The sequence below is a fragment of the Rhipicephalus sanguineus genome, chromosome 3 (assembly GCF_013339695.2).
Source record: "Rhipicephalus sanguineus isolate Rsan-2018 chromosome 3, BIME_Rsan_1.4, whole genome shotgun sequence".
NCBI lineage: Eukaryota > Metazoa > Arthropoda > Arachnida > Ixodida > Ixodidae > Rhipicephalus > Rhipicephalus sanguineus.
The window spans coordinates 25,230,118-25,249,947 of record NC_051178.1 but is presented as its reverse complement, the minus strand read 5'-3'; the positions used below and the strand labels follow the sequence as shown (position 1 = coordinate 25,249,947).

At 46.8% G+C, this 19,830-nt stretch overlaps 2 protein-coding genes across 2 annotated transcripts in view; one reads left to right on the top strand and one right to left on the bottom strand.

Moving 5' to 3' along the window:
- Positions 1-385: 385 nt before the first annotated feature.
- LOC125757577 (uncharacterized) lies at positions 386-4,999 on the top strand. The gene has a single exon (XM_049413155.1). The coding sequence runs from the start codon at positions 521-523 to the stop codon at positions 1,772-1,774; it is 1,254 nt and encodes a 417-aa protein (XP_049269112.1). The 5' UTR covers positions 386-520; the 3' UTR covers positions 1,775-4,999.
- A 3,915-nt stretch (positions 5,000-8,914) lies between these two features.
- LOC119386504 (uncharacterized) overlaps positions 8,915-19,830 on the bottom strand; it is a 50,371-nt gene continuing 39,455 nt past the window's right edge. The window contains exon 3 of the mRNA XM_037653771.2: positions 8,915-9,398. Within this exon, the coding sequence (XP_037509699.1) occupies positions 9,116-9,398 (283 nt within the window). The 3' untranslated portion in view covers positions 8,915-9,115. The remainder of the gene's footprint in view (positions 9,399-19,830) is intronic.

Sequence of the window (19,830 nt, the reverse complement as noted above, 5' to 3'; positions counted from 1 at the left end):
TAGTGAGGAAATCTGAAGTTCAATCGTACGCATTCTTTATCTGCATTCATCCGGCCTTAAAAACTAGTAATTAGAGTTAAAAAACATACGAACATAAAGAAGAGCCATCAGAGAGTTCGTTCATACCAGTATTTTACGACAAATAACGACCAATTACTTAGAAATTTCATTCTAAAAACGTGTTTTTTGGCGGGGAAAAGAGCTATGGGAGCACCCATGTTGGTGTCGGAGTCTCTCCATATGCATGAGTAGGTCAACCTGGAACCCCCAAGACAGGCGAAGTACAGCCACGCATTTAAGGTCTTCTTAGGTGTCCGAACACTGCGGTGAAGCACAGAATTCTGCAAAGGAGCAGAAAACGAACAGCGGCAAATATACTTTCAAAGAGAAATTAACACCGCCTCTTCCTTTCTTCACGAAAAGAAAAAACAAGCTCGAAAGTAAGCAATCCAGGGAAGCATCCCCAACGGAGCAACAAGGAAAAAAACTTCGAATTTTGCAAGACTAAAGTCAAACCAGAATGGGGAAAAAGAAGAACGAAGAGAGAGTGCAAACGAAGACTCCGGGACGGAGAGAACCTGCGGACAAAGGAGAAGAAAAAGAGAAAGAAGAACACCAGACGATGGAAGTACTAAATGTCCCAAGAAGTGTGAAATGTAGAGTGAATGAAACTGCCATCAAGCCAACAGTAAAACAAAGCTTGGGGGAGAAAACGAAAACCCCAATTGTCAAAGAACTCCGCAGGGACTACACATTCATCGAAGAAGATGAGGATTCCGATGAAAATATCCCAGACTCATGGGAAGAAGAGGAACCAACGACCCTCAACACATGGAGGAAAGAGACGGAGGGGCAGCCCCAGAGGACCCCAGCAGAAGGACACAAGAACAAAAAAGACAAGGAACTAGGAGGGAGTTTTCCAAACCAGCACGGACTGGGGAAAACCTCTGAAGAAAAAGATGAAGAGGCCAATGACCCGGATAACATAACGGCCGAAAACTCAAAAACTTCCCAGACATTACGCAAGATGGCCAAAATTGACAGGTCATTTATGAAGACACTCTTGTCGCTGGCAGGAGGAGCAGAAGACAAGGAAGCACTATTGGACAAACTCCTGACAGAGTTCACCAAGCTGAAGAGCCTGACGTTAGAGGCCACACATGAAGTGGCAAGACTTCAAGGTACTTTAAGTACAACAAGGGAGCAAACTGTCAGCAAAGACACGTACGCAGACAAACTAAAAAGTCAAAGCAAAAATGAAGGATCGGGAGGAGAAATCCCCAACTTCTTTGAGGAACAAGGAAAAGAGAGTGACAAAAGGGATGCAAAGCTAGCTTTGATCATCACCTCAGACAGACTGGACAAGGATGAAATAAAACAGATGGACAAAAGGAAAGTCGACCCACAGAGATTGGGAGTTCCGGAACCCAAGATGCGCCCCGGAAAGGAGGGGATCGTGATCATGTCCTCATCCAAGAAAGGACTCCAGCGACTTGAGGAATTCATCAAAAAAGATGATGAATTGGGAAAAAAACTAAAGACAAGGCAACCTAAAGGGAAGCAGCCGGAGATTAAGGTCATCGGCATAGATGAGGAAATGGAAAACGAAGACATTTCAAGAAGGATCATTGAACAAAACGAACTCGACTGTACTTTGAAAAGTGTACAGGTCACAAGGACTTGGAAGGGAAAGAATGGTAACACAGCCATCGTCTCCCTAAATGTCCAGGCGTGGCATGAGCTTAAGGACAAAACCCACCTGAACATCGGGTGAGAGAGATGCCCAGTTTACGACAACACTTTCGTTCCAAGGTGCACCTTCTGCGCAAAATACGGACACACACAGAGGTGGTGCCAAGCACGATCCCCCAAATGTACTGAATGCGGGGGCTCACACCACTACAAAGAATGTAGGGTCGAAGACTATGAATGCCGCATTTGCACGGAGGAGGGAACAGAGGCAGATTCAGCGAATCATTCAATGATGGCCATGACTTGTCCCACCTTCCTACGGAGGAGAGAGCAGGAGAGGAAGCGCATCATTAGGCAGCTTCAACTCGAGGAAGTTTAGGCAGCTACAAGTACACGTAAAACAGTAAGTACTTTTATTCTTTCTTTTCTATCTTCAAAAAAAATGGCGAATATAACATCAACTCAGCTAGAAAAATTGGTAATTATACAGGTTAATTAGGGAGAGCATTTAAGGCAAATGAAAATTTAAATAACTATCAACAAGAGAAAAACCATCATATTTCTATGGTACAAGAACCATATCATTTAAAAGGAAAGATAATACCATTCCCAATAAAAAATAGAATAATAGCACATAATGACAATCCAAAAGCGGGTATAATATTTCATTCTAGTTTACTAAACATATATCCTGTACATATAGAAGAAGAACTAGTCGCGGTAACAGTAAAATTCAAAGATAAAGAAGCATTATTAATCAATTGTTACGCTCCCCCTAAAGTTAATATAGACAATCTACTAGCTAAAATAGACAATGTTATGCAAAAAGTAAATATCGAAAATGTTATAATAGCAGGAGACTTCAATGCTAAAAGTCACCTTTGGGGAGGCAGTAACCTTGACGATAGAGGGGAAGTAGTGACAGAATTCATTATAAAAACAATCTAACGCTATTAAATGACAATAATAGCGACCCCACGTTCGAAACTTCACGCGGGAAAAGTTGGATTGACTTATCAATTATTTCGAACACCCTAATTCAGGAAACAAAAAGTTGGAAGGTATTAAAAAATCCATCATACAGCGACCACAAATTCATAAAAATTGAAATATTCGAAAACGTAAAAGTTCATCTTTTTAAAACAACTAAAACAGGAAAGCTAAAAGCGCTAACAGAGTTATTAAGTATTAATTGGGAAGAGGAATCGCAAAATCTTCATGATGCAGAAGACATCGAACAATTAATTGGTAAATTTTATAAAACTCTAGAAAATCTCTATAAAAAACATGAAAAACGCATAACAAAAGAAAAGAAACAAGGAAAAAGTTGGTGGAATTTGGAATTGGAAATTCAAAGGAAAAAAGTAACAGCAATGAAAAGACGTTTTAAAAATAGTAGAGGGGACATAAGAGAAATATTTAAAGAGCAATATTATGTGGAACATAATCATACATAGAAAATATAGCAACAGCAAAAAAGAAAGATTGGGAGAATTTTATATCAAAAATAACAAAGAACCCTTTTAATATTGGATATAAAATTGCTCGAAACCAGATAAAACGACCAGTAATCATAAAGAGCATGGTAAAAGACGACCAGACAACAACGAATTCCCTCAACGAAACAGTTGATTATATTTTAGGCAAATTATATGCAATATCAGAAGAAAACGAAACAGAGATAAGCCTAGGAGGTACCGACATAAGTAACGAAGCAGAAAAGGATGGAGAATTTACACAGCAAGAAGTAGAGATTGTAATAAAAAATTTAAAAAGAGAGGTCACCCCGGGACCAGATAATCTAACTACAGAATTTATTCAACTAATTTACCAAAAGACGAAAACATTCTTTATTACATATTCAATAGTTGTTTAAAATTCGGATATTTTCCGGAAAATTGGAAAATATCGAGAATTATATTAATTCCTAAAAAGAAAAACCAAATTACCCCATCAGATTACAGACCCATAGCAATTAACTCAATATTCGGCAAAATTCTAGAAAAATTACTTAAAGATCGGTTGTATTATTTTCTAAATAAAAGAGGCTTACTCATGAAAAACCAATTCGGATTTAAGCATGGAACATCAACAACACAGGCATTAGAAAATATAAAGAAAAAATTAGACCAAGCACTCTTGGACAAAGAAACAGCACTATTAATTTCAATGGATATTAAAAACGCATTTAATACTATTGACAAAATGGAAATAATTACATTCTTAGAGAAAAATAGTTGTCCAAAAAACTTAATAAAATTAACTAACGCAGTCATGACTAATCGACGAATCTCATATAAAAACGCAGATTTGGGAAAAATATATAGTTTAAAGAAAGGATCCCCACAAGGATCCCCACTAAGCCCACTGTTATGGACAATCATGATGACGGAAGTGCTTCAAAAAAAAATATCCAGAGAACACATATGTGCAAGCTTTCGCAGATGACCTAACGATCATAGTTAAAGGAACGTCTAAAAGAAATCTTCAAGAAAAATCAAACGAAACCTTAGATATCATACACAAATGGGGTAAAGAAAAGGACATTGAATTTAACGCTACAAAAACGGAGTTTATGATAGAGAAAGGAAAATATTTCAAAAGTCCCCCATTACTTAAATTGGGAGGTGAAAGGATAAAAATGGTTCATGAAATGAAAATATTGGGTTTGATTATAGATGAAAAGCTGTCCTTTATACCCCATTTAGACTATATTAAAGAGAAAGTAACAGACCTAACAGTCAATTTAAATAAATTCACTGGGAAAAATAGAGGAATCAAAAACAAACAACTTAGAGAAATATATATAAGAGGAACAGAGAGAATTATAACTTATGCAGCACCAGTTTGGTATAGAAACATTACTACCATACTTAAAAGATTAAAATCAATTCAAAGAAAACCGTTACTTTCCATAACAAAAGCATACAAAACGGTAGCAAATAATGCATTAAATGTCTTAGCTAATGTACCACCTGTACATTTGAGAATAGAGAAAGAAATAAAGTTACACAACATTATAAACAACGGTAAAGAGTTTATTTGGAAAGAGAAGGCATTCGATTCAAATAATATCGCTAAAAATATTGACAAATGGCAAACGCACCCTACAAACAGGTTAAAATTTAGCTTTAACAAAGAAGTACATCAAACAACAGAGTACAAAATCTATACAGACGGCTCATGCAATGACATTGGAGCGGGTTCTGCCTTCGTAGTAATGAAATCAGGAAAAATAACAGAAGCAAAACAGTTTTCATTGCCAAATTACAGTAATAACTTCGAAGCGGAAGCCATAGCAATAACAAAGGCCATAGAATATATAACATTTCAACAAATCGAAGGTAGTTATCAAGTGCTAACGGAAAGTCTATCGGTGCTGCTAGGCGTAAACAATCCCGAAAATGTCAACCCTTATATATGTAAAATAAAAGAGTTATTGAAGCAAGCCACACAAACAAATGAAATAATACTAACATATGTAAAAGGTCACAGTGGTAATATAGGCAATGATATCGCTGACGAACTAGCAAAGAAAGCAATAAGATATGGAGAAGAAATTAATCTCCCAATTTCAAAGAAATTTATAAATAAAGAATTACAAAAAAGTATATATCAAAAATGGAACCAATCCTGGGAACAAATAAAATATTACGCAAAAGCTACATCCATAGTTGGTTCCAAAACATTCATCAGATCCCAAATCAATTTATCGCAAATCATCAAATATCCCAAATTTTGACGGGACATGGACGGTTTCCTCATTACCTGTTTCGGTTCAGAATAAGACGCAATAGAACATGCCCTTGCAATTTAGAAGAAACAGATTTAGATCATTATTTTACTAACTGTGAATTAACGAAAAATTATAGAACACAACTGAAAAAACATTGTAAAGATCTCACTCAAAGAAAATACGAACTAATAGAAAATGTACAGGCAGTGGCAATTCTTGAGAGTATGGTAGACAACATAAACAGCAAGGTTTAAAAAAAAATAGACCGATTGGAAAAACGAAATACAACAAAATTCCAAAATTCCCGGTGGCGATTCCGTCACCATTCCCCCCCCCCCCCCCACAAAAATATATGCATATATATACATATGTATAAACATAAGAAGTAAGAGTTCGGAAGCAGCATCAGTGGTGTTTATGGAGAAAAGTAAGTCCACCAGTACACCTTAGCTCCACACCATGAACATCCTGACTTTCAAAATAAACCCTCACTCTTTGGAGAAAAAAAAAGAGAACCCTTCACAACTGCAAACACAGGCCATAGAAAGCCCCCGCTTTTGGAACGGTAATTGGCAAGTTTATAACCAAAGAGATCAAGGGATAAAGGAGTCAACTGTGCTGCCAATGGCTTGACCAATCCGACTCTACAATCATAGTTTCACAAATGAAACACCAATTCAAATGTTGTCATCATGGGCAACTGACAGATACTGGTGGCAAACATAGGAGCAATGGTGGCATGTTCGTCACTGGGAATTTCCAAAAAGAAAAATAAAGAGTAGGATAAAAAAGGAAAATGATAAACATCTCAAATGCCACTGCCTTAATATAAGATAATGTCAAACAATAAAATAGAAAAAAGAGAGAACAGCAGAACACAAGGAAATTGTAAAAAAAAAGAAAAAAGAAAAGAGAAAAAACAGGAAAAAGAAAAAAGAAAGTTATGAAAAAAAAAGAAAAGAAACGAGGGAAAAAAAAGGAAAAAAAATTGAAGAACTGAAAAAAAAAGAAAAAAAAGAAGAAGAGAGAAGGAAAAAAAAGAGAAAGAAAGAGACTACGAAACACTGCAGCAATATTTTGAACCATTTTGCATGTCAAATGTGTTGTTAACAGTTATAACCTCAATTATTTTATTTTTTACTGTCTCACGCAAGCGTCAAATGTAAGAGTCGAGACAGGAATGGGGAAACCGAATAAAGAAAAAAAACACTTCGCCATAAACGGAATACAGATAAGATTCCGAAGAGGACCTTGAAGAACCGGAAGACTTCAGGCAAGACTATGTCGAAGCTACCAAGAGGACAATGAAGATCAACAAAACGACTGAAGATAAGATAACATTGTGAGTCAAGAACAAGACAGAACAACGAATGTGAAAAACTACTGGTAGATAAGAAAACAAGTAAACACATGGAAGTCCATTGTAAGTCAAGACGAAGACCGAAACTAGGATGTACATAGGAACATTTTCATACAATTAATAAATACCCTGATATTCCTGACCCGTTCCCTTGGCTGTTGTTTCCCTGGTGGTGATACTCCCCTTTCTTTTATACTTTCCTTTTATTTTATCAAAATTTCCTTTTGACATTCATGTCCTATTCTTTTTATTTAAATTCGGTAGCCTGCGATACTTTGGTGCAGCAGGCAGGGCTTAAACCTTTATTTTCTTTTAAGTAATTTTATTCTGCCCAATACCACTTTCTGTCCTCTGGACGGTACGTTGCACGAGGAGACGATGGCCTACGATAGCGACAATGGCGAGAAATGTGGCCTACCCCGTTGCAGTTGAAGCAGATAGGCCTGTCATCTCGTGTGCGCCACTGGTTCAGATCGCGGAACCTGGAATAGGTCGGTTGTGGGCGGTAGGATGGAACAGTGCTGACCGCGGGACGACTGAGGGCACATATGGGCTGGATGCCTGCGTTCGCCAGTTCTTCGCGCACGACGGCCTGGATCAACGACACTGTCGGGCGGGTTTCTTTGTAAGAACGGACCTGCGGTGCGGATGGCGATGCTGCCTCGATCTCTCGCCGCACAAGGCGCAAGAAGTTTTCGGTACTGGGCGGCGGCTGGAGCTGGGCGTCTTCGCACGACAACGTGGCGGCGGTGTTCAGGAGTCGAACAAATTGCTGCGTGACTCGATGACTCTTCGCTTCTTCAAAGCGTCGGCACTCCCTGATGATGTCGTTGATGGTGGAGCAGTCCTTGTAGACTAGTAAGTGAAAAGCGTCATCGCTGATGCCTTTGAGAATGTGGCTGACTTTGCAGTTTCGGGCATTTGGTTGTCAACTTGCCGCCACAAGGCTAGGACATCTTGGATGTACACCATGTACGGCTCCGTCGAGATTTGTGCACGGCACGAAAGTTCTTTCTGGGCGGCGCGTTGTCGTGCAATAGGCTTTCCGAAAATGTCTTTCATTTTTTGTTTGCACACATCCCAGCTGGTCAGCTCCTCCTCGTGCGTGTCGAACCAAACCATGGCCGTTCCCCTGAGGTAGTAACTGACGTTGGCCAGCATCAACGTGGGGTCCCACCGATTGGTCTTGCTGGCGCGCTCGTAGTCGGCCAGCCAGTTTTCGACGTGCACGTTTCAGTTCCGCAGAAGGTACCAGGGTCTCGGAGATGGGTCACAGCGACGTGGCTGGGTTCAGTTGGCGTAGCGGGGGCAGGATCAACGGGCCTGCCTGTCGACATGGTGGATTGCTCAAGGAGACGACCGATTCGAAGTTCCGTGGTGTGCTTCGGATGTACCCCGCACCTCCACCAAAGATGTTACGGGGAGACGACAGAAGAAGGCTGTATTTACAGTATTGACACAATCACAGAGATAGGGGTGACAACCAAGATGGCGAAAGCTGCAACGAACACGTCCTCCCCCTCTTCGTCTTCTAGGTAAGCGGCATATAACAATATAGACCCCCTGGAGAATTTCGTTACCACTTACGGCACCCAAAAACGTAGCCACATGTTACCAACTGTACTCAATTCATATGAGCAGCAAGACATAAACATCGACCCGTTGAGCACTATCGATGTACAAACATTTTTTTGTCGGTGTGCATTGTTTACATTGTTCACTTTGTTTTGCTTTGCATCAGTTTTTCTCACCAAGTGTAGAATACAATGTCATTGTGTTCTTTTCATCTTATGTACAGAAGCGATGATATACGCTGTACGATTTATTTTGATCATGTGTTCAGGAAATATTCCTTTTTGTTTGTATATCTTGGCCTGTCATTTATTTCGCCTTTCCTTGTATTATTACTTGCTTTATTTATTTTTTTCATCTCTGCATTTTGTTCTACCATGTCACTGCTGCCGCACGGTGGACGGTGCGTAGTCAAGCTGCAGTAACTGCAGCTTTTCTACCATCTCCCATTTTTCGCCATTGTATCTGTTTTGGTGAAAAATAAATGCACTGACTGACTGAACTTGCCGGAATATACATTCTCTCAGAGGACCGTCCACAGGCCGTGGAACAGATACGTGAGGATTGATGATGTTTTATTGTATGAGTCACATTTATGCGAAAGTGAAAAGGAAGGGGCTGTCAGAGACTTAAGAAAATCAAGATGACGTTCAAGGAAGCAGTGCGTGGGTCATTGTCATATCATCATAGTGACACCATTGCGTTTGGCGGGTGTTTCCGGTAACCGCAGCAGGGCTGGGAGAAAGCGCCGCTCTTCAGTTCCTCCCACTGGCCGCCACTGCTTGAAATACGGCGCTCGAGCGCCAGGCCGTCTCTTCGACCCAGAAGTCCCTGACCACAGCCGGCACCAGCTTGCTCAGCATAGCGACGGCTATGCTGACAGGATCCGGAGCGCCCTCCAGTAACACGTACGTTCCTTCCAGCCATGTGAGCCACACGTCGACCGGCACCAAATTGTCGTCTCCGACCTCGAATAATATGTTCAGCGTCACGTAGCTTGACGTCGTTGACAGCTTGCCCGAGAGTGCGGAGCAGTACCTACGTTGGAGTTAGAATTTTCGAGAATTATAAAAGTGTGATTGCAAGCTTTTCATACTGCAAAAACCAACGTCATTCCAGTGCCTTCAGCGTGAAACCTGCACGTTTTTACAATGAATTGCACTGGAAACGTCGCCAATAAAGGAATTATTGATTGGGCTAGTTGCTCGTGCATAACTGGCTGACATATTAGCGTAATGAACGAAGCGACGAACACAAAAAAATGCCGCCACTTCCCCGAAGGGAATCGTGAGGAAATGCGAATGCATTTCTTGCGCCGAGAGTACACGGCGTAGTAATTTTAATGACGTAAAGCTGGACATATCGACGCGCTCAAGTGTCTCCCTTTTGGGCGCCTCTTTCAACGAACGCTTCGTACGTGCGTTCGTAATCACCTCAGGGATGTTGCCACCGCCTTCAGTGCAGCACAAACGCGTTTAGGACGCGCTGTTTTCAGGCTGTGCCAAGGCAGCACAAACGCTACAAACGCATTTCAAACGCACTGCATTGGGCGGTGGCGCAGGGAGGAGAGAGAGCGAACGGCGAGAGGAGCAGCGAAGCACTGCACCTACCCTCTCCTACACTCTCTCCACACACGCGGGAGCTCCGCCGAGCTCCCACGATGCGAGCGCCCTCACACGCCAGAGCGCGCTCCTCCTCTCCACTCCCTCTCCACTACTCCGCCCGCGCCACCTGCTCCGGTTGCTAGGGGCAATGATAAGCGCGCGCGCCCGCAGCTGTTGTTATGGGAGAGGGAGTGATAGCGGAGAGGCGCGCGGACAACGCCGGATGCCTTACATAGCCCGACTAAGAAATGCATTCGCATTTAAAAGAAGGCGATGACAAGCGCCACTCATAAGTCATAACTCTTTATTAGCAGGGAAGAGTACCACATACATATTGCCGCGTCCATATTTGTGTCTGTCTATACGCTGGCGACGACAAGGAAGACAACCGGTGCGCTCGAGAGGCGCAGCGGAAAAGACCGAAAAAGAAGACGTTCTTGGCGGCTGCACGCCTTCAGCGCTATCTTGGAGTATGACACGCCGTACGCCTTTCTAAATAAAGCCCCCGTGTTTTATAACCGCGACACTGGTGGAGGAGCTGGGTACCATCGCCTCATGATCGGTACTCCTGTGAGCAGCCCTGCAACCAGCCCCACGAGACCGCCACGCGTGGAGACGCCTGTACACCGCTCAAGCCGTCGCCTGCAAGGTCTGAGACCAGAATTTGGCCTTTTACAGGGACCCCCACTGCCGACAGCCACCCCTGCTCAAGAAATGGCGTTTTCAAGAAGCCCTACGCAGGTAACCGTCCAGAATCTTCGGATTCCCGAACCATTTCACGGCCGCCCGAACGAAGATGCGGAAGACTGGCTTGAGGAGTTTGAACGGGTAGCGAAGTCGAACCACTGGAGCCCCGACGAGAAGCTCTTCCACGTATACTTTGCCCTTGAAGACGGTGCGAAGACGTGGTTCATAAACCGCGAGGCAACACTGACAACATGGAACGAGTTTTGCCGTCGGTTACGCGAGACCTTCGGCAACACAGACCGACGTAGTTATGATTGGGTCGATGGAGGTGATCCCGATGGTTCGGATGATCAATCAATCAATCAATCAATCAATCAATCATGTTTTATTTTTCGTCCTTCGTTTTGCACGATAAAACGGAAAAAAGGTGGCAAGAGAAAAAGCTGCTTCGTCGCAGCTTGACAGAGCTCCTGCCACCCGTACATAGGCAACATACAGCGAATACATAAGCAAAAAATGAATACAGAATAAAGTATTTATCTTCCATTTACACTTCAACGGCCTGACAGAATGTCTGTGTAACACAATATAAAATAAAGGAATAAATACAAACAATACGAACAATAAGTACGAACAGTGATGAAACTACATCGCGACATGTATTTACTGATTATTATACTTTCTAGTACACCATGTTGTCATAATACCATTGGTGATAATCATACTATAAGTGGATGAAGACATTTATTTAAGGTGCAGATTTTTTTGTTTTTTACGCCACGCAGAGATCCAGTATTTCTTGTTTTGTTAGTGATAATATATCTATGTCTCGTGCATAATATGCGTTTAATGTAAGTGGCATTGTGTGTTTAACTCTCTCTGTACCATAATGTGTGCCATAATGTACCATAATGATCGTGGCGACACGTTGAAGGACTGGACAGGCTCGGTTGTTCAGATCCTGGCAAACTTGAGTTTATCTACACACTTGATGACAAAACAAAGGCCGGGGCGGCCACTGAACAGCTCTCGCGACAACAACTGGGCTGGACCCGCACCAAGCGTTCAAGCCCTTAAGAGAAAATCTCTAAGTCCTTCGTCCCTGGATCAGAGTCGGCGCCAAGCACGACCTCTGTCCCCTCCGCAATCTCTCCGTCGAGCACCAAGCTCTCCCCCTCCTCTCCTATTTCTTCCTTTAAATCCCCCCTGTCTCGTCTGAGACCGCCTTACGGGACCAACCCTTTTTGATACTCCACCAATGAAGCAGAGAACTTTGTTTCTCTCAGAGACGTATCTCCGCTTCCGCGTTCCCACGCTTTGCTGCCCTCACTATGCGGCAAGCCAACTAAAACGCCATCAATCACATACACAGTCAACGTACACTGAAATGCACCACACCAACGTGCCCAGTTTACTATGCCGTCTCGAACCTTGTCTGCGACAAGATGCCGCCGCCTGTTGCAATTACTGCAAAACCACATCGGTGCTCCTTCAGTGAGGACCGTCGCGACGGCGACACATTGTTTACGTTGTCAGTCACCGTGAGCTCGCTTCCGCCGTACGGGTGACTCCGCCGCGAAAGGAGCGGTCGACAAAAGGTCGCGGGGTTCGGCTACAAAGGCGCGGGTAGAGGCGAACGGCCTAATGGCCCTTCCGAGCGCCCCTTTTCCGTCACGCGCCGTCTGCGATTAGTCACCGTTGATCCGTACTGGGGAAATCGTCCCCCGAACATAACTCCTTCCAACCCAAGAATGTTGTACGTACGCTTGTTGTACATTCAACTTCAAAATTCATGCGGGGGGGGGGGGGTATTCACATTGGAAGGCACCGACAACGCTTCATCTCACTTAGGCAAGTAAGCAAATAACATCGCACAAAGACAAACACTAAACACGAAACACGTTATAGAAGATTCCCCAACATCACTACCGAGCGTCATGCCGGATGGCCCCTTCCCTATTGTTTGTGGTCAGTCAAACGCATGAAGTCACGCATAATAGCACAAGGGGGGTTACTGCACACGACACACACACCGAAATGCACTCAAGCAGGCACACCCGCGCCTGTTTGGAACGTCCTCGCAGGTTGGACCCTGTACTGTACATTCCTTGAAGCACCATGACAATTAGTCAACATTTCGGCACAATGCTGTTACTGTCTGGCTAATCTAAAAAAAAAAACTAACATACTCTTGCTTCACAACGAGATCCGTGTTAAAGTACTGGCCAAAAACAAAATTTACATTAACGGCCTCCCCTCCAGTCACAGCTTCCATTAGCAATCCCCGCTGTCCAACCGCGACAAGGCATCGACTCACTTATTAAGTGATTGGCCTTCGATCGGCCAACTTTCTACTCGCGAATTTCTGGCAGGTAAGGTAAGGTTGACAATGCTTTTTGTTGTCCGCCGCCATTGTTGGCCAAAAGAATGCACTACGAACGCGCCCTTTCGTTTTCTTTTCTGAAAAATGCCCACCGCAAGGTGCATCATGAGCGGGCTCCAGCATTGCTTTGCGACGTGTTTCAGGTAAGACAAGTTGATAACATTGCCTCGCGTTCAAGAGTTCCCGGTGGAACAATAACCCATCCATGAACATCCCGTGTGTACCCTCACGCGTCTGCCCCCATGGCAATAGCAGGAAGCTGTCCTCCCGTTGCTCTTTTGTCAACATCTCATTACCCGCTTCCTTCGCCGTTACGTGTCTTTCTGTCGCAGACCCTGTTCGCGATCCCGTTGAATCTGGCTGGTGCTCCGGCGTCTCCTGAACACCAATCTGACATTCACGATCGACTTCCTCAGCAGCATTCTGCTCCGCTGTCACTATGTGAACCGCCAATTCCCGCGCTTCTCTTTGCGTTTGTTTAAGCTTTTCCAGCGTGTCTGGCGTTAATAGGGCATCTACTCCCTCCGCGAGTCTCTCGGTAACCGCGCACAGTTCCATAAGCTCCGGAGTAGTGCCTCCCTCTGGGATATGCAGTGCCAGAGGGACGTACATCAGGTCGACGGGGACAGCCTGCCCAAATGCCCCTCTCAAGCTCACTTTGCCTACTCCCTGTAGTTTTGCCCCTTCCGGAACTAATGCTTTCCTGACCACTGTTATGTCTGATCCTGAATCTACGCACGCGGTGAACTTGCGCCCCGCACTTATCAAGTCGATCCATGTTAATCTTGACACACCGGCATAGCACCTTTCGGGGATTATGCTCTCCACTGCCGGTTCACACACTACCCTCGCGGCGAGTCTCTCCGTAGGGAAACGGTCTTGTCCCTGTTCCGCGGGTGGAGTTGTCGTTTGCGAGCATTGCCACCGATAGTGTCCGCTCTCGCCGCATGCATAGCATCGGACAGCCGTTCTTTCGTTTCCCTGCGATAGCCTGTCTGACGTGCGGCGATCGAACCTTTCACCATTCTTCGAACTACCGTTGGCTGTTTTACCTGACTTTCGATTACTCGTGCTCTCGTCATATTTCTGCGCCAGTTTCGCCAGGTCATGAGGTCTAAGCCATTCCGCCGTCTCGTGCTGTAGCACGTATGTGCGCATGTCTTCGCGCATCAGCTGCTTGATCCGGTCTGAAATGAGCAACGCCCGCAGCTCCTGAACACTACTAATCTCTCTACTGCGGAGATAATAATCTAGTAAAATCTCGAGCCTTGTGGCGAACTGCCCCCACGTCTCATCTCCTTTCCGGCAGGCATAAAGGCGGCGTTTGTACTCCTCAGGGGTGAGCTTTAGTTCATGCAGGACGAGGTCGCGAACCTCCTGGTATGAAAGTACTCGGTTCTCAGCTCGATTTGCCACCAATGTGCGGCTATTTTCATTCAAAAATGGCACTATGATAGCGCCTTGTACCTCGTCAGGGATCTCGCAGCTTCTCAGCATGTTTTCAGCGCTCCGGAACCACGCCGGCACCAGCTCATCGGAAACTGGCATTGGCGGAAGAACTGCTCGCAACTGATCCGCATACCGCGCCAAACCGCACCTGTCGCTCCGCCCCACTTCATTGCTCACGTGCGATTGAAGCTTCAATTTTTGCAGCTCGATTTGGAGCTTTAGCGCTTCTATTTCCAGCTCCTTTACACGAACTTGTACAGCTGGATCGGCGCTTTCTACAGCACGCACATGTGCGCTATCAGTATCTACCGATGCCTCATCACGATCAAGCTCGTGGTTCTCACTAGTCCCATCTGCCCTCTGACTTCTGGTCACCCTAGTCGCCATGGTGCTCCCGGAGAAAACAGGACAGGGACCCACCTGTGATTTCTGTCGGTAGCTGCGTCGCCACGCTGGCTCCTCGTCGAGGCCTCAGTCAGCAGATCATGGGAGCCGCTTTCCGATGTACTTGGACGGATTCGCACCGTTCAGTCTCTGCCTTCTTGGTTGGGACGACGGCCGGTCGTGCAATGACTCTCGCAGTACTCGTCGCTCCAGCAGTCGCCAGCCGCTCCGGGTGAGGTGCCGATGTCCGGGGAGAGGACGCTGCCGATCTTGATTGCAGCTGCGTTGACTGCCGCACTCGGTGTTGTCTCAGGTTCAGCCTTCTCGAGCTGCACACTTGCATGCGCCGTTCCGAGGCACCCTTTCTTTTTCTTCGCCCCACCTCTCTTCGCTAAGGTTATGTGCGTATACACAGGACTGTGGGATGTCTCATTGTCCTCCAGGAAGCCGCCACGTCATCCTCTCGACTGCGCCAGTTATGATTGGGTCGATGGAGGTGATCCCGATGGTTCGGATGATCGTGGCGACACGTTGAAGGACTGGACAGGCTCGGTTGTTCAGATCCTGGCAAACTTGAGTTTATCTACACACTTGATGACAAAACGAAGGCCGGGGCGGCCACTGAACAGCTCTCGCGACAACAACTGGGCTGGACCCGCACCAAGCGTTCAAGCCCTTAAGAGAAAATCTCTAAGTCCTTCGTCCCTGGATCAGAGTCGGCGCCAAGCACGACCTCTGTCCCCTCCGCAATCTCTCCGTCGAGCACCAAGCTCTCCCCCTCCTCTCCTATTTCTTCCTTTAAATCCCCCCTGTCTCGTCTGAGACCGCCTTACGGGACCAACCCTTTTTGATACTCCACCAATGAAGCAGAGAACTTTGTTTCTCTCAGAGACGTATCTCCGCTTCCGCGTTCCCACGCTTTGCTGCCCTCACTATGCGGCAAGCCAACTAAAACGCCATCAATCACATACACAGTCAACGCACACTGAAATGCACCACACCAACGTGCCCAGTTTACTATGCCGTCTCGAACCTTGTCTGCGACAAGATGCCGCCGCCTGTTGCAATTACTGCAAAACCACATCGGTGCTCCTTCAGTGAGGACCGTCGCGACGGCGACACATTGTTTACGTTGTCAGTCACCGTGAGCTCGCTTCCGCCGTACGGGTGACTCCGCCGCGAAAGGAGCGGTCGACAAAAGGTCGCGGGGTTCGGCTACAAAGGCGCGGGTAGAGGCGAACGGCCTAATGGCCCTTCCGAGCGCCCCTTTTCCGTCACGCGCCGTCTGCGATTAGTCACCGTTGATCCGTACTGGGGAAATCGTCCCCCGAACATAACTGACGTGAAAATGCACAACGCCTTCTTGAGTCACGCATCCAACAGCTACATGAAGGCGTCGCCATGTTTGCCGAGGATATGGTGCGTTTGTTCCACCGCGCTGACCCCAACATGTCCGAGGCTAAGAAGCTAAGCCATCTCATGAGAGGCGTCAGAGAACAGCTGTTTGTTGGTCTCGTGCGCAATCCGCCGACAACAGTCGACGAGTTTATCAGGGAAGCCACCGCAATAGAGCGGGCGCTGCAGCAACGGTACCATCAATGCGATCGCCGAGCCACCGGTGCACCTGCAGGTGCCGCAGCACTCACTGCGACCGATGAGTGTTCTCTACGCTTACTCATTCGACAGATCGTGCGCGAGGAGATCGCAAAGGAGAACGCAAGGTGCACATCGCCGTCGCAATCGCCGCAGCAGCAGGAGTTCACGGTTGCATCCGTCGCTGAAGTCGTCCGCCAGGAACTTCGGCAAGCGTTTGCCTCTCCCGAGCAATACCCTGATGCGTCGTACCAGCCCAACGCATATACCTACGGTGACGCTGTACGTCGTCCATTGGCTACAGAACTATCGTACCAGCCGGACGCATACAGCTATGCAGACGCTGTTCGTCGACCGTTGCCCATGCCCGCGCCGCAGTACCGCCAACCGCCACCTGTTGCAGCCTGGGCCCAGCAGGATCCCATAAGGCGACCTCAACTGCGTAAGACGGATATATGGCGCACTGCGGATCGTCGGCCACTGTGCTACAATTGTGGAGAGCCAGGGCACATTTACCGTTTTTGCCCCCATCGTCCAGCTGGGTACCGCGGAAGTGCACCTGCTGCTACGCGCCGACAGTTTTGTGAAAGCCGCGCCCCCATCGACGACGACCTGGCTGGCCGGCAGGAGAGCTCCGCTACCTTCCGGACGCGCTCACCATCCCCGGCTCGTTTTGCTTCACCGAGCCGCCGTAGTTTTGCTGACGCCGTTAGAGGTCGGTCTCCCAGCCCACGGCGGGGAAACTGAAAGCAGCGACCTCTGGGTGGAAGGTTGCAGGTCCTCGAATTGCCGAAAATCCCCCATTGTTGCCGAAACAAGAGAACGACGAACAAGAAGATTACGCCGAGAAAACTGTGACTGCCGACCTCACCGTGACAATTGATGGGCTTGAAGTGATGGCCTTAGTCGATACTGGCGCAGACTTTTCTATTATATAAGTGAGCGACTGGCAGGCGAACCCAAGAAAGTCAGAACGGAATGGACGGGCCCTTATATTCGAAATGCTGGAGGCCAGGTAATGACGCCTTCAGGCAAATGTACAGCAAAACTCACGATCGGGAATAGAGCTTTTGTAGCCTCATTCGTGATCCTACCGGAGTGCTGCAAGCCTCTAATACTAGGAATGGACTTCTTAAGGGAGTACGGCGCCGTTGTCAACATACGTGAAGGCGTTATAACATTTGCCTCTGGCAATCCCGTGACCTCGGACGCAGGCCAAGACCCCAGGGCGTTACGTGTGGCAGACGAAGACGTCTGCGTGCCGCCGCTGCCATGTAGCCTTGTTTCCGTCAGTTGCAGCGTGCAGTGTAATGAAGACGCCATAGCCGAACGTGTAACTGCGCTTCTCTTCCGTCAAGGCGTTGCCATCGCTCGCGGCATCGTCAGCTTAGTTGATGGCCGTACGGAGGTGCTACTTACCAATTTTACGAACGAGCGCCGGCACATTGGTAAAGGCACTGCTGTGGCATACCTCGAGGAACTCGACTACTCTTACGACTGCCTTGCTATGCAAGGGGAAGCAACGGCTCGTACAGCACCGCAGGCACCAGATGTCGACATCGGCCCAAGGTTAACGCCCACTGAAAGATGTCGTCTTATGGAACTTCTTGGCCGGTTCAAGGACTGCTTTTCCTCGACGTCACGAGTGGGTCAAACGCCGCTGACTAAACACCGTATAATCACGGAAGAGACAGCAAGGCACATCCGACAGAACCCATATCGCGTCGCTCAGAAAGAACCTGAGGTCATACAGCAGCAGGTCAAGAAGATGCTAGAGGATGATGTGATCCAACCATCAAAAAGCCCCTGGGCATCACCGGTGGTGCTCGTGAAAAAGAAAGATGGCAGCTTGCGTTTCTGCATTGACTATCGTAAGCTCAACAACGTTACGAAGAAAGATGTTTATCCGCTGCCACGGATCGACGACTCTTTGGACAGGCTACGGCATGCGCGCTACTTCTCGTCAATGGACCTTAAAAGTGGATACTGGCAAATAGAAGTAGATGAGCGTGACCGAGAAAAGACCGCATTCGTGACGCCCTGACGGGCTTTATGAATTCAAAGTCCTCCCTTTCGGTTTATGCTCGGCCCCAGCCACGTTTCAAAGGCTCATGGATACCGTTCTGTCCGGTCTGAAATGGAAAACGTGTCTTGTGTACCTTGACGACGTGATTGTTTTTTCGGCAACGTTTGAAGAACACCTAAAACGGCTGCTGTCTGTCCTTCAAGCCATACGGTCCGCAGGACTCACATTGAAACCAGAAAAATGCCACTGTGGCTTCGAAGAACTTCAGTTCCTGGGGCATGTGGTCAGTCAGGAAGGTGTTAAGCCGGACCCAGATAAAACTGCAGCCGTCGCAAAGTTCGCAAGGCCTGTAGATAAGAAGGCGGTCCGACGTTTCCTGGGTCTTTGTGCCTATTACCGGCGATTTATAGCGGACTTTGCGCACATCGCCTCTCCACTCACACGGCTCACAAGGGAAGATGTTGCGTTTGTATGGGGCGAAGAGCAAGAAGCGTCGTTCAACGAGTTGCGGCAGCGTCTACAAACTCCGCCCGTACTCGCTCACTTCGATGAGGATGCACCAACAGCCATCCATACAGACGCCAGCAATGTGGGCCTCGGCGCTGTTCTTGTTCAGTGCCAAGATGGTGCGGAGAGAGTAGTTGCCTACGCTAGCAGAACCTTGTCCCGTGCTGAGTCCAACTACTCAACAACTGAGAAGGAGTGTCTGGCTGCCGTTTGGGCAGTTGCAAAGTTTCGCCCGTATTTATATGGCCGCGCTTTCCAAGTGGTAAGCGACCATCACTCCCTGTGTTGGTTGACCAACATGAAAGACCCCTCTGGACGTTTGGCACGCTGGAGCTTACGGCTTCAAGAGTACGACATGACCGTAGTCTACAAGTCGGGAAGGCAGCACTTAGATGCCGATTGCCTGTCAAGATCACCGATTAAACAACCGAGCCCAGAGGATGATGAATGCGCAGGCTTTTTAGGAGTTGTCGATGCGGCTGTCATCTCCCGGCAACAGCAAGACGATCCGGAGCTCAACTCACTAATCGACTTCTTGAATGGACGAGCCACGAATGCGCCGAGAGTGTTTTCGAGAAATTTATCAGCATTCTGCTTGCGTAACGGAATTCTATATCAGAAGAATTTATCGTCAACAGGCAAAAGCTATCTGCTGGTAGTTCCGGAAATCCTCCGCAAAGAAATTTTGCAAGCCTGTCATGTCGAAGCCACGTCGGGCCACCTCGGTTTCACAAGAACATTGACACGTATCAAAGAAAAATACTACTGGCCAAGAATAGCAGTGGAGGTGAAGCATTACGTGCGAACATGCATTGACTGTCAGCGGCGCAAGGTACC

What these genes read in the sequence shown, in the direction of transcription:
- LOC125757577 (XM_049413155.1), top strand. Translation starts at nt 521, where the DNA reads ATGGGGAAAAAGAAGAACGAAGAGAGAGTGCAAACGAAGACTCCGGGA.